The sequence below is a fragment of the Mobula hypostoma genome, chromosome X1, assembly GCF_963921235.1.
Source record: "Mobula hypostoma chromosome X1, sMobHyp1.1, whole genome shotgun sequence".
Lineage (NCBI taxonomy): Eukaryota > Metazoa > Chordata > Chondrichthyes > Myliobatiformes > Myliobatidae > Mobula > Mobula hypostoma.
This window is the reverse complement of record NC_086128.1, coordinates 35,718,925-35,734,564: the sequence shown is the minus strand read 5'-3', so window position 1 is coordinate 35,734,564 and position 15,640 is coordinate 35,718,925. Positions and strand designations below refer to the sequence as shown.

General features: G+C 41.9%; 1 protein-coding gene across 2 annotated transcripts in view; it reads left to right on the top strand.

Moving 5' to 3' along the window:
- The first annotated feature begins 4,419 nt into the window (after window positions 1–4,419).
- Window positions 4,420–15,640, top strand: part of ghdc (GH3 domain containing) — a 30,152-nt gene continuing 18,931 nt past the window's right edge. The window contains exons 1-3 of one of the 2 annotated variants that reach the window (XM_063037301.1): window positions 4,420–4,484; window positions 6,401–6,877; window positions 11,843–12,455. In XM_063037301.1, coding sequence (XP_062893371.1) covers window positions 6,401–6,877; window positions 11,843–12,455 — 1,090 coding nt within the window. In that variant the 5' untranslated portion in view covers window positions 4,420–4,484. Of the gene's footprint in view, window positions 4,485–4,561; window positions 5,049–6,400; window positions 6,878–11,842; window positions 12,456–15,640 lie in introns of those variants that run through there. The other variant, XM_063037300.1, reaches the window with a different exon arrangement.

Sequence of the window (15,640 nt, the reverse complement as noted above, 5' to 3'; positions counted from 1 at the left end):
TACATTTTTGTACAGTATTCATAGTGGTGCAAAAGAAATTGTTTCAGACTATTTGAAAACATGATGGGGTACCATAAACAGTACACAAGACATCACTCAATTCAATTTGTTGAACCAAGGAAATATATGTTGCTTAATTAAGGGTAAACAGTGAATTATATGGGTAGTCCTTAAAAAAAAAATGCATGCAGAGAGTTGATTTTTGAACACCAACATGTATTTAGTGCATGTAGAATCTGGCATTTACATGAATTGTTGGATTCATGACTTACTGCAACTGAAAGGCTCACCATTTTTCTAAACATGACATTCTGCATATTCCATTATAGGGATGCTGCCTGATCTGCTGAGTTCCTCCACCATTTATTCTAAAGCAAGATTTTGTATTTGGCAGTACAAATGGAGCTCTTCATTCTGTGTAAAGCTGGGTGCAAACATATATTTGTGTGCCAACTTATTGCCAAGTAGTGGTAACATATTACTTTCAAGGTTTCTTGGGTCTACTACTGTATAAGGACACAAGAATATAGGAGCAGAAGTAGACCATCTGGCCCTTCATGTGTGTCATGCCATTCAGTATCATCATAGCCCTCAATTCACTAAGAATTTTTCCATTTCCACTAATAGTGAACCAGCATCGATAACCCTATAGGTTTACTACCATCTGCATGAAATTCTTATGCAGCTCTATCCTCTAAGTCCTCTCATTTAAAACTTTCCCAATAATAAAAACATTTCACCATGTCCTTTGTCAAGTCCAAGGATTTTGTGTGTTTCAATAAGATCACCCTTCATTTTTCTAAACTCTAAAGAATAAAGAAACAACATTCTCATGCCAGGAATTAGTCTAACAAATCTCTCCAAAACTGGTACCCGGGATTATGTAAGTGTTCCATTCCTGAGAACTGTCCATAATCCAATTTATCTGTGAGCCAAAAGCAGACAATTTCTCAGTAAGGGAAAAGCAAGTGGGTGACAGAAATAACAAAAGTTCACTCATTTGCAGCCAATTTATGATATAGTCATAAAGTCAGAGCGCCAGCAGAGACAATGAGATTCCATCAATCATTTCTTGTAAATCAAGCCATAGTTCAAACACTTGCATGCACATACAAGCATTTCCAACATGAATTCTCTGGTGTTATTTTAAACTTTGAAAACTCTATAACATCCCAGACCCATAGCACTTTGCCAATAGGCCTATGGCAGATGTGATCTCATTGGCTCTTCATGCAGGCTTGGATCATCTCAGTGTTAAAAGCAATCATTCCCACAGTCCTGATCGAAAAACTCCAGAACCTGGGCTTCTGTACCTCCCTCTGCAACTGGATCCTCAAATTCCTAACTGAAAGACCATAATCTGTGTGGATTGGATATAACATCTGCACCTCACTGACAATCAACACTGGTGCACCACTGCTCTACGCTCTCTACATCATGACTGTGTGGCTAGGTACAGCTCAAATGCCACCTATAAATTTGCTGATGAGACAACTATTGTTGGCAGAACTTCAGATCGCAACGAGAGGGTGTTCAGGAGTGAGATATATTAGCTGGCTGAGTGGTGTCTTAGCAACAACCTTGCACTCAACATCAGTAAGACGAAAGAATTGATTGTGGACTTCAGAAAGGGTAAGACAGGTTAACACATAGCAGTCCTCATCGAGGGATCAGAAGTGGAAAGGGTGAGCAATTTCAAGTTCCTGGGTGTCAATATCTCTGAGGACCTAACCTGGACAAACATTGATGCAGCTGCAAAGAAGGCATGGCAGAGGCTATATATCATTAGGAATTTGAGGAGATTTGGTACCTCACCAAAGACACCCAAATTTCTGCAGATACTTTATACTTGATTGTTGCCAAACAATTGATACTAGAGCGTACAATCATCACAGCGATATTTGATTCTGCACTTTGCGCTCCCTGGAGTACAAATCAATAGTAAATATTAAAAATTTAAATTATAAATCATAAATAGAAAATAGAAAAGGGAAAGTAAGGTAGTGCAAAAAAAATGAGAGGCAGGTCCGGATATTTGGAGGGTACGGCCCAGATCCGGGTCAGGATCCGTTCAGCAGTCTTATCACAGTTGGAAAGCAGCTGTTCCCAAATCTGGCCGTACGAGTCTTCAAGCTCCTGAGCCTTCTTTCGGAGGGAAGAGGGACGGAAAGTGTGTTGGCTGGGTGGGTCGTGTCCTTGATTATCCTGGCAGCACTGCTCCGACAGCGTGCGGTGTAAAGTGAGTCCAAGGACGGAAGATTGGTTTGTGTGATGTGCTGGGCTGTGTTCACGATCTTCTGCAGCTTCTTCCGGTCTTGGACAGGACAACTTCCATACCAGGTTGTGATGCACCCCAGAAGAATGCTTTCCATGGTGCATCTATAAAAATTTGTGAGGGTTTTAGGGGACAGGCCAAATTTCCTTAGCTTCCTCAGGAAGTAAAGGCGCTGGTGGGCCTTCTTGGCAGTGGACTCTGCTTGGTTGGACCAAGTCAGATGTACTGTGGAGAGCATTCTAACTGGCTGCATCACCATATGGTATGGGGAGAGGCTGCTGCACAAGACCAAAATAAGCTGCAAAGAGTTGTAAACTTAGTCAGCTCCATCATGGGTACTAGCCTCTCCAGCATCCAGGACATTGTCAACGAGCAATTCCTCAAAAAGTGGAATCCATCATTAAGGACCTCCATCACTCAGCTCATGCCTTATTCTCATTGCTACCATCAGGAAGGAAGTACAGGAGCTTGAAGGCGCATATTCAGCAATTCGGGAATAGCTTCTTCCATCAGATTTCTGAATGGACATTGAACCCATGAACACTATCTCACTATTTATTTTATATATCAAAGAATGTATACAGTATACATCCTGAAATTCTTGGTCTTTGCAGACATCCACATAAATAGAAGAGTACCCCAAAGAATGAATGACAGTAAAAACGTTGGAACCCCAAAGCCCCCTCCCCTCAGAAATAGCAGCAAAGCATCAACCCTCTCCCTCCTGCACTTATTTCAGCAAAAAGCATCAGCACCCACCACCCACTAAGCAAGCAACAGCAAAGCTCCCAAAAGAGACCATGATCTGCAGCTTTTCTATTTTTTGCTATTATTATGTATTACATTGGACTGCTGCTGCAAAAATGACAAATTTCATGCCATATGCTGGTGATATTAAACCTGATTTTAATTCTGATTCTGACCAAGTACAATTGACAAGGGAGAGGGTAAACAGCCAGACATCATTGTTCATGTTAGCACAAGTAACATCAACAGAGAAAGGGATGAGATCCTGCAGAGTGAATATAGGGAACTAGGAAACAAGTTAAAATGCAGGACTTATAGGTAGAAATCTGGATTACTTCTAGTGCCACATGTTAGTGAGGTTAAGAGTAGGGAAATATTGAAAATGAATGCCTGGCTGAAATATTGGTATATTCAGGAATTCAGATTTTTGGACCATTGAGATCTTTTCTGGGCAGAAGTAACCCGGACTGGAGGGGGACCAATATCCTGGCAGGCAGATTTTTTAGTGCAGCTAGGGTGGGTTTAAAATAGATTGGCATGGGAGTGGGATCCCAAGCATCAGGGAGGCAAATAAGAGACTGGAAAGTGATGGGAAGTTGAATAGATATGACAGGCAGCAGAATGGCCAGAAGTGAGATAAGTCTATTAGGATTAATCTGCACTTATTTCAATACAGGAAGTTGACAGGTAAAATGGAAGAACTTAATGGTTGAGATTGTTATGTGGGACTGGGATATTTTAGCCATAAAAGGAAACATAGCTAAGGGAGGTTAGGACTAGCAGCTTAATGTTCTGAAGTACAGGTGTTTTAGGTGGGATAGAGGTGGAGGAAGAGGAGTTGCATTTTCAATTAAGTGGTATGTCACAGTAGTGAGAAAATAGATCACCCACTGAGGCCTTATGGATGAAGCTGAGAAATGAGCAGGCATAATCACATTATTGGAATTGTACTGAAGGGTCCCCAAATATGCTGAGAGATTGTGTGGAGCTGTAAGAATTATATGGTTGTCACAATAGGGGATCTTAACTTTCTTCAAAAGTTTAGATGGGGCATTCAGGAAAGTTTACTTGAGCAGTATATGGAGAGGGTAAAGCCCAGCCTGTTGTTGGGTAACATGGCAGGCAAGTGACTGAGGTGACAGAAGTACTTTGACAACAATGACCATAGTTATATTAGTTTAAAAATGGTATGGAAAGGGACCATAGTGGTCGACGGGTTCAAGCTCCACACTGGGACAAAGCAAATTTTGACCCCCTGAGCTTGTCTTCTTTAGGCATTTTTGGTCGAACTACTTGCAGTCTTTGGGAACGCAAATTTAAGAAAAGCACACTGACGCGGAACAGTACTAATGCTTGGGTGGCAATAAGCAACTGTTCCGCTCTCTGCTGTTTATAGGATGACCTCCGCTGCTTTAACGTCAGCGCGCCGGGTGCGAAGCTCGCAGCGCGGCTGAGGCGGAAGGTGAGTAAAAGCCCGTCTGTAACTAGCGGCCGTGGTGAAGGGCGGTGGAGTTTGGGCTCGCTGACAATCCGAGCGGGTCGTCAGAATCCCCCACCGTTTTCTGTGATACAGGGACGGACCCCGACATGCTTAAGTCTGATTCTATTCGTTTCTGAATATTATAGGGAATGTTATAAAATATAGAGCAGTTATTCCCGGAAGAATAAAATAAAACCTCGCGGTGAAAATAAAATGATGATTAATACCGTCGCACGATGCACGAGAAAATGTTATGCCGACTGACAAATACGAACGAATTAGATTTCCTGTTATTTCTCGGCTATATTCTCAGGCCTCATATTCATAAATTACAAATACACGTGATCTCTCCCGATTCTGTTTCCACCACCCATAATCACTGGGTAATTTGACTCTCGTGAAATGAAAGTGAAACTCTTGAAAAACAGGCCAAGCAGAATCTGGGAAGAAAAAAGAAAACGCTAGATGTGTCTCTTCATATAGATCTGAACACTGATGACGTTTGTGGAGAAAAGGAATTTGCAACTTATTTTGAACAAATACACGGTGATACTTTAATTGATAATCTTTGACCTGCCTTGTGCTTATCTATACCATTTATGAGATCCAGGGGTGTTTGGATAAGCATGATTCGGGGAACATGGAGTTGACGCTGAATGAAAGATGGTAAACTAATGCAGCATTATTAAAGGGGGCGACAATCGATTTTCGTTCAACAAATACCCCTGGAGGTCAGGGTCTGAAGTTTGCAAATTTGCAGTAAAGTTGATAAGTTTTTTTTTCCACAAATAAAAGTTATTAATTTGCATTGGAATATATTGAACACAGATAATAAACATTAATGGGTTCACAGTTAAAAGTACTGTTTGCAGTTCAGGACCTATAGGAAGAACGTTGTTGCTTTAGAGAAGGTACATTAACATTCACTTAGATGCTGTTAAGCATGAGGAAAATAAATATAATTTGACAACTTGGATTTATTCCATTGCAATGGTACAGATGTGATGCAAAAGTGTTGAAAATCATGCAGGATGCGACAGTGAGTACAGCCAGAACTACACTAGTCTGGATGTCAAAGATTCAGACATTGTTAATCGTAAGACATTTAGAAGAACAGCAGGAGAAAAGTCTGGAAACTGAACACAGAGTTTCAATTCAGATGGAGACTTTCAATACAGGAGACATTTGGGAAGATTAGGAATCATAAACAATAAGTTGATACTGGCCATAGCATGGAAACAGACTCTAGTTCAACTCATCCATGCCAGCCCAAGATGCCTAGTTCCAGTTCCCCTGCATTTGTCCTGTCTCCCTCTAAGTGTTTCCTAACCATGGGGCTGGAGAAAAGTACTATCAAATGATTATTTTAAAAACTTTTCTACTTTGTTGATGTTAATTAAGGAAGCGTGTTTAATTAAATTAACTTACTTTCATACAAAGTCATATAATATATACTTGCAACACAGACAGAGGGTATTCACCCTGTAAAGTTAATGCCAATTTCAAGGGCAGCTGTCTCATCACCCCTCCCTTTTCCCCATGTACCCCTTGCAACATACTCTGTTTCATACATGTCCATCAACCTCTTCCCCCCCCCCCACTTGTTTCTTTTTTGTCATTATCCTACACCAAGGATATTTACAGTCACTAGTTAGCCTACCAGCACACCTTCACACCTTTGTGATGAGGGAAGAAGCTTGGCTCCTGGAATAAAGAATACACAGTCATGGAGAGAACGTGAATACACCCAGACAACATCCAAAATTAGAATCCTGAAGGTGAGGGACATCAGCAATATTGTGTCAAGTTGAATTGGTGGCAGATCACTAGGAGGTAGTATTTATAATGGTGGGATTTCACTTGTATTTGATGTATTCACAGTGGTTATTTCTTGACAGATGCTTCTCCTTGCTGCCTTTGTAATCCCTGCCCTGTGGGTATTGGTATTGCTCTGGTATTATATCTGCAGAAAGTCGCCGGGCCAGAAGAGATCTTTCTTCAGCCTTTTGCACCAGTACCTCTTTCAGAGGTATGTGAGCCTCCTAAGCCTTTGGCAGAGGCAACGACTTGAACTCAGCACCAAGGATGTTCGACAAGTGCAGGAAAGCACTCTGCTGCACAGGCTGCACAAGGATAGAAACACGGAGTATGGAAAAGTGTACCGATTCTCTGAAGTTACAGACCGTGAATCATTCTGCAACTTTCACCCCCTGACACAATACGGTCACTATAAAGATTACATCCAGCGCGTTGGCAAAGGAGAGGAAAACGTATTGATTTCCGAGAGACCAAGTGCCCTCTCTGTGACATCAGGGACCTCAGGCTCTACCACTATCTTACTGAGTGTCGAAACGGCAATTAATGACTTCCATCAGGTACTAGAACTTTATATAATGTGGTGTATCTTTGTGTTTAATGTCTAAAGGGGGGCATGCTAGCGTAGTGGTGAGTGCAGTTTCTTTAGAGCACCAGTGATCACTGATCGGGGTTTGATTCCTGCCACGGTCCATAAGAAATTTGTGTGTTCTGCCAGTGACTGCGTGGGTTTACTCTGGGTGCTCTGGTTTCCTCCCACATTCTACAGGCGTACAAGTTAGGCTTAGTAAGTTGTGGAATGCCATGTTGGCACTGGAAGCATGGTGTCACTTTCCTGGCTGCCCTCACAATCTTTGCTGATTTGGTTTGACACAAATGATGCATTTCACTGTACGTTTTGATGTACATGTGACAAATAAAGTTAATCTTTAATCTTTAAATTTAACTACTGATTTCTTTCTACTTCATTCATCTATTAATTGAAGAGTCGAGGATCCAAGGGCACGGCCTCAGAATATAGGAACACACCTTTAGAACTGAGACGAGGAGGAATTTCTTTAGCCACAGGATGATGAATCTGTAGAACTTGTTACCACAGAGGACCGGGGAGGCCAGGCCATTTGTGTATTTAAGGTAGAGATTGAGATGTTCTTGATTGGAAAGGGAGTTAAGGTTTATGGGGAGAAGACAGTAAGAGGGGGTTGAAAATAATGTTGGTCATGATTGAATGGTAGAGCAGACCTAATTCTGTTCCTATATCTTATGATCAAATTAAGGCAATATTGCTCCAGCCTCTCCGCTGCTCTCCAAGATATATATTTTTGAGGTTCCATGTCGTGATTCTCACTGACTTCTGAGTACAGTGCTCAATGGAAAACTTGGTGTGTAAACACAGAAAGTGTAGTACGATTTTGGGTGTGCAGTGATGATGAGCAGTAAATTGTTTCACATTGTAGCAGAATTTGATTTCCTTTGAAATTTTAATTTGTTGTGAGCAATGCTACAGGAGATGGGTAATATACCTATGTATTTAAATCAAAGACTAACCAAGTAGATATCAGTTGCATCAGGAAGTCTTTGTGTGAATCATAAACATAATGTAACCAGACATTCTGCAGATAGTTTTCACTGCACAAATTATGATCAGCAAATTCAGTGACATTTAAGCAAAGAGCAACGTAATTGTTAGTCAATGACCTTGCTCAGGCAATGAAGAGTATGCCTTCGCAGAGGAGAGTTTGAGCCATTCCCCCAGGAAGTGGGGGGAGGGGGTTGTAGAACTGGAACGTGCTTTTGCACAAGGAGAAAACTGGAAAATGGAATGTTAAACACAAAAGATTCTGCAGATACTGCCAATCCAGAACTACACACACACACAATGCAGAAGGAACTCAAAAGGTTCGACAGCATCTATGGAAATAAATAAACAGTCGATATTTTGGGCTGAGAACCTTCATCAGGACTGGAAATGAAGGGGTAAGAAGGTGGAGAGAGGGAAGGAGTATAAGCTGGAAGATAGTAGGTGAAGCCAGGTGGATGGGGGAGGGGGGGATGAAGTAAAAAGCTGGGAGAGGGTAGGTGGAAAAGGCAAAGGGCTGGAGAAGAAGGAATCTTTATAGAAGAGGAGAGTGGATCATGGGAGAAAGGGAAGGAGGAGGCATACCAGGGGATGTGATAGGCATGTGAGGAAAAGAGTAGAGGTAAGAAGGTGCCAGAGGGGAGAATTCAAGAAGAAAAAGGGGGGGGGGGGAAGGGAAGAGAAATTACCAGAAGGAGAAATCACTGTTCATGCCATCAGGTTGGAGCTACCCAGACTGAATATGAGGTGTTTCTTCTCCAACCTGAGAGTGGCCTCATCATGGCAGTAGAGGAGGCCATGGACCAACATGTCGGAATGGGATTGGAGATTAGAATTAAAGTGGTTGGCCACCAGGAAATCCTGCTTTTTGTAGATGGAGTGAAGATGCTCAACAAAGCAGTTCCCCCAGTCTATATTAGGTCTCACCAATGTAGAAGAGACTGCATCGGGAGCCGGATATAGTAGGTGACCCCAACAGATTTGCAGGTGAAGTGTTGCCTCACCTGGGAGGACTGTTTGGGGACAGGAATGGTAGTGAGGGAGGAAGTGAATGGGCAGGTGTACCACTTTTTCCACTTGCAGGGATAAGTGCCAGGAGGGAGATCGGGGGAAGGGACAAACGGGAGAAGGGAACCATAGAGGGAGTGACCCCTGCGGAAAACAGAGAGTGGCGAGAGGGAGGTAAAGATGTGCTTGATGGTAGGGTCCCGCTGGAAGATGAAATATTGCCTGGTGGTGGTTGAGTTGAGGAGAATGTATGTCTGCAGCGGCTGAAGAGAAAGGAACAGAAGGTGCCTTCCCCCTTGTATCCTTGCACCAGTTTGTGTACGTAATCAACCTGATAAAAGGGCACTGAAGACAAAAGTTCAAACATTACAGTAAGTCAAAGAAAGATAGAACAAGATGAGCTAAAAATATAATTGATGTACGTGGGACAAATAAAAAAGGGACTCTGCCCCCTATCATATTTGTAAATCGCAACTGTTAAATGTGTGTATGCATCTGTATTATGAGTTATTCTGTATACGGTGGAGATTTACGCCATAACTCAGCAGCATATGGAGTTTGGGCTTTAAAGAAGCAAATATACGCTCACAAGCTGAGTGTAAGACAATTAGATATTAGTTAAAACAATACAATGTGGGGCAGCATGCAATGTCGAGGTGGAATAACTGATAGTTTGCATATACACAGAAAATTGCAGTTTTGAGATGCCTGCCTCTCGCCTGGCTGTAGTGTAAAAGTCCCTCACCAGTGTTTTGTCCTTACAACCCCCTTAATGCCTTGAAGTAGTGGTATTGCTCACTCTTCATCTGATGATCATACCTGCAAATGGATGGAGCCTGTGTAGGAAATTATGATGGTGATATGTCGTAATGATAAATAATCTCACTGATCCTGAAATTTCAAGTTAAAAGTGTAGAATATTCTTAGATTTTAGTGTTTGTTTGTTCATATTTAGATCACTTTTTATTTTCTGTACATAATTTCAATCTATGCTTTTTGGTTTAGACAGTCACAGTGAGCCTCAATGCTGCTTTTCTGCTTGCAGCTCCCGTTCACCTCAGTGAGTCTGCTTTAAATCCTTACAGAGTATCCAGACATTGTCAAGTATCAGCCATAACCATATAACAATTACAGCACGGAAACAGGCCATCTCGGCCCTTCTAGTCCGTGCCGAACTCTTACCCTATCCTATTCCCACCGACCTGCACTCAGCCCATAACCCTCCATTCCTTTCCTGTCCATATATCTATCCAATTTTACTTTAAATGACAATATCGAACCTGCCTCAACCACTTCTGCTGGAAGCTCATTCCACACAGCTACCACTCTCTGAGTAAAGAAGTTCCCCCTCATGTTACCCCTAAACTTTTGCCTTTTAACTCTCAACTCATGTCCTCTTGTTTGAATCTCCCCCACTCTCAATGGAAAAAAGCCTATCCACGTCAACTCTATCTATCCCCCTCATAATTTTAAACACCTCTATCAAGTTCCCCCTCGACCTTCTACGCTCCAAAGAATAAAGACCCAACTTGTTCAACCTTTCTCTGTAACTTAGGTGCTCTTTAGTGATTGATCCTGGTTCCAGTAAACAAATGAATTAATTATATAAATCAATAAAGTAATAAAATCTGATTCGCAGCAAAACTTAGTAAGTTTTCAAAATGAAAATATTGAAAGTTTTTGAAGGATTACTTCAATATGAAGATATTGATTATATTAACAATTTAAAATCTTACTGAAATTATTAAGAATATATTGACATTGTTGGGTTGTGATTTATTATTCCTTGACTGAACTGATTTAACTGGAGGTGTGGTTCCAGTTAGTAATACAAATCAAAATCAAATGTATTAGGAATTTGCTGCGGTGTATTGTCGGGGTGCAACCTGCAACAGAAAAAGTCCAACAACTTTTTTAAAATGATATAACGAAAGGTAGAGTTTAAAGTAAAAAATAAAGTAAGGTTAAGTATGGATATGAATAAAAAGTGCATAAGTACATAAATACCAGCATGTATTTACAATGTAAGTAGCATTATAACAAGTGGTTTAAAGTGTTTACAGTGCAGTGATGAGAGTAATAGATAGGGGGGGGTGAGGGGGTTAACTAGAATGGTCGACCAGTTTATCTGCCTGGGGGAGAAAATGTTTAAGATGGTGTGAAGCTGTTGGTTTTAATAGCTCTATAGCGCTTTCCAGAAGAGAGGTTTTGGAAAAGGCGGTTTGTGGGGTGGGTAGTGTCTGCAATGGTTTTTCCTGCCAATATCTTTGTCCTGACACGTACTGTACAGGTCCTGCAGTGATGATAGACTGCAGCCAATGACCTTTTCTTCTGACCTGACAACTCAGCGTAGTTCTTGTACATTGTCAGAGGATGCTGCACCGTACCAAACTGGGAAGTGGCACTGAAGAAGCCTTGGCTTGTGCTGTAGACTATTTCATAGGTGTACAGCAGCCACTATGTGGCTGAGGGAGTCGGTGAATTGGCTGCCTTGACCTGGATGGGTGTTGAGTTGCTCGGGTGGAGGGGAGTTGAAGTGATCTAATTAGGTGGGGAATCAAATCCTCAACACAAGATTCTGAAGATGCTGGAAATCCAGAGTTAATATGCATGAAATGCTGGATGAAGAGTCTCGGCCCAAAATGTTGACTCTATTCCTCTCCATAAGTGCTGCCTGACCTGCTGAGTTCCTCCAGCATTTTGTGTTTGTTACTCGGGTAGGAGGAGAGCCACCTTTGGCATTCCAGACCAGTGTGAAGTTTACAGTTGGAATGTCATCTTTAAACAATTCCTTAAAGTCAGGTTTGTTCCTATTATTAAAATGATAGATACTTCTTATAGAAATAACCATAGTGATTTCTCCAGTATATTGAAACTCTTTGCTATCACTGCCTTATATTAACACTGTCTAAAACTATTGATTTTCTCCATGTTACAGGCCTTTGGCGCATGCTATAATGCAAGGATTAATACCTACCCACAGACCAGAAATCTACAGAGAACTGCAAAGTTTTTCTACCCACCCGTTTGGAGAAAATCAGAATCCGACCTTCTAATTGGCTCCGGCTATGTCTCTACAATGGCTTCCAAACACTCACTGAGCTCGTACTCGACACCCGCGGTCGGATATGAAATAACAGCTGCAGCTGAGGCACAGTACATCCACCTCCTTTTTGCCCTCAAAGATCAAACTTTGGGGATCCTGGAGGCGAGCTTTGCTTCCATAATCTATCATGCTTTTGCTTTTCTGCAGCTTCGGTGGGAACAGTTGGTTGAGGACATTAGGGTGGGGCGTGTGAATCCAGAGCTGACTGTTGCCCAAGGTGTTCGCCTGAAGTTAAATGCCCAGTTGAAGCCTGATCCGCAAAGGGCGTTGAAGCTTGCTGCAGAGTTTGTGAGTGGATTTAAGGGAATTGCTCGCAGAGTGTGGCCCCACCTCAACTTGGTTGTTGCTGTGGATTCTGGTGCAAACAAACTGTACGGTGATCACCTGAAACGATTCTACTGTGAAGGTGTTCCTATTTACTCTCCTATTTATGCAGCCACTGAAGGTAACGAGGATTCGCTTGGCTTAGCGTAATACCCTAACTACTTAACAAATTTCTGTGTTTCGTCACGTTCCAAGGTCAGATAAATGAGGCAAGCAGCTCTCAGGCTCGCCGAGATATACTTCCAATCATGAGCTTGAATTTATTTTGTGCCTTTAACATAGAAAAATTATCCCAAGGCAGAACGGCATTGTAGGGAGAAAGCTGCCAAGCCAAAAGCTTGGTTGATGGTTTTGGAGACGGATCCAGAGTATTAAACTTGGCCCAGAGTGGCTTACTCCTTTCCTTTCCCATGTACAGGGTTACGGGGGATCTCGACAGAAATGTGCAAATGATTATAAACACATTTTACAGATGCTGGAAATCCAGAGTAACACGCACAAGAGGCTGGAGGAACTCAGCAGGCCAGGATTAAGGTCTAGACAGTGGACAGCCAGAACCTTTTTTTCCCACCAGCGTGGCAGTGGCTAATACCAGAGGGCATCCTTTTAAAGTGAGTGGAACAAAGTTTAGGGGGGAGATGCCAGAGGTAGGTTTCTTTCTTACGCAGAATCAGATTTAATATCACTGACATACATCGCCTTGTTCCTTGCAACAGCAGTACAGTGGGTGCGGGGGTGGTGGCAGAGGCTGATACATCAGGGACGTTTAAGAGACTCCGAGATAGTCACATAGATGTAAGAAAAATGGAGGATTAAGGTGTAGATTGATTGTGGCGTAGGTTAAAAGGTCGGCACAACATTGTGGGCTGAAGGGCCTGTACTGTGCTGCACTGTTCTAAAATCAGTTTGTGATCCTGAGACATGATCAACATAATCATTCACACAAAATGCTGGAGGAACTCAGCAGGTCAGGCACAATCAGTGGAGAGGAATACAGAGTCAATGTTTCGGGCTGAGATCTTTTATGTGCCTCTGGAGCCTGCTTGACCATTTAACAACATAAGGCTGATCCAAATCAACTGTTCTAACATTTGACACTCTTAATGACTAACACTCTACTCGTTTCGTTTGTGAGTAAACTCGGTGTCATGTCTCCACAGCTTTCTGGGATAGGGAATTCCAAAAATTCACAATGCTGAGCAGAAGTATTTGTTCTGGATAGCAGACCTATCCCAAGCTATGATGTCCATTTCTAGGCTTTCTTGTTGCAGAAAATGTAGGTGTAAGACATCAGCTATTAACTTATACTTTGCAATATCATTGTAGGTTCATTCATTTTGGGGGAAAAAATCATCCTATCCATCAATATCATTTGAAGCTGAGTATTTTCAAATGCTATTTTCATCAATGAAATACAATTGCGTGTACTCCTCTATCCATATCCTGCAACACCATGGAAACACTACCATCAAGTAATTACTCCACTGTAATACTGAAACGACTGACTTCAGGTTTTCCTTCTTAAAATCTAGGTGAATTTGATTATATTATGATCACTTGCCCCAAGGTTTCATTAACCTTCATGTGGTACGGAATCAAAACTGATACATGGACAGGGCATCCCCGTACACCCTCACCTACCTGGGCCACATGCCTCTCATTCTGTTGCACACTTCTCTCAAGTCGCCTCTTATTCTCCTTTGCTCCAAAGGGAAAATCCCTAACTCGTTTCAATCTATAAGATAGATATAAGATAGGATAAGACATATTCTCTTATCCGGGACCATCCTGGTAAACCTCTTCTGCAACTTCTCTAAAGCTTCCTCAACCTTCCTATAATAGTACAGTACAGGAACAGGCCCTTCAACCCACAACATTGTGCTGGACCAAATAAATTGGTAATCAAATGGTCATCTAAACTAATCCCTACTGCCAGCACAATCCATCTCCCTCACATTCATGTGCCTATCTAAATGTCTCTTAAAAGTCCCTAATGTATCTGCCTCTACTACCCACCTCAACAAGTGCATTGCAGGCACCCGCCACTCTCTGTGTTTTGCATGCTATCCATACAGGTCATTTCATCACATCAGTACATTGCAGTAACACATGGAGAAAACAATAAAAGAATGCAGAATAAAGTGTTACAGTTGCAAAGAAAGTGGAGTGCAGGCAGACAATAAGGTGCAAGGTCATGACGAGGTAGATGTGAAGTCAAGAGTCTACCTTATTGTACAAGAGGTCTGTTCAATAGTCTTGCACAGTGGGATAGAAACTGTCGTTGAGCCTTGTGGCACATGCTTTCAGGCTTTTATATAACCTACCTGATGGGAGTGGGGAGAAGAGAAAATTTTGGGGATAGGAGGGTATTTGAATATGGCGGTTGCTTTACAGAGGTAGGGAGAAGTGTAGACAGAGGCCATAAGATGAGATAAAACTTTATTTATCCCAAAGGAAATTATTGTTGCAAGGTTGTTCAGTCAGAAATAAATACAAAATGTAAGCATTGAGGTATAAAAATACAAAATGTGCTTTAAAAAGTAATAATGCAAAACACAGATGTGCAATGAAACCATATACTTGTATACTTGAGGAGGAGGAGTTGTTGTTGTAGGGTTTTATAGCTACAAGGAGAAAGGATCTCCTGTGGTGTTCAGAGGTGCCATGAGGAGGAAGCTGGTGCTTCATGTGAAAACCTTGTAATTTAGCCTGCCCTTTGTGAGAACGTATTTGGAACACGTAAACTACTGACTCAATAAAGCTGAGTAAGAGCAGTTATCTCCCCAGTGAAATTGACCATCTGGTGTCCACCTTCCAATGTGAACATGGTGGATTCTAGAATTTCTGCAACGTTAGCATAACGTCATGGGTTTAGCTCACCAATTTCCGAACAGCTTCTTCCCGTGTGCCATCAGGTTGCTGAACAGAACACCAACCCACGGGCACTCTCATTATCGCTTTTTTTTTGCACTGCTTATTTGTTTTGTAATTTAAAGTCATACTTTGCAGTGTACTGCATAATAATAAACTTCACGCCATATTGGTTAGTGATCATAAATCTGATTCTGGAAAGGATTGAATTGATCCTGATGATTCTACAAACAGTGATCAATTTGTTGGGTACCTCTGTACCTAATAAAGTGGTCACTGAGTGTATGTTCGTGGTCTTCTGCTGCTGTGGCCCATCCGCTTCACGGTTTGACATGTTGGGCATTTAGAGACATTCTTCTGCACACCACTAATGTAATGTCTGATTATTTGAGTTACTGTCACCTTCCTTTCAACTTTGGCCATTCTCCCCTGACC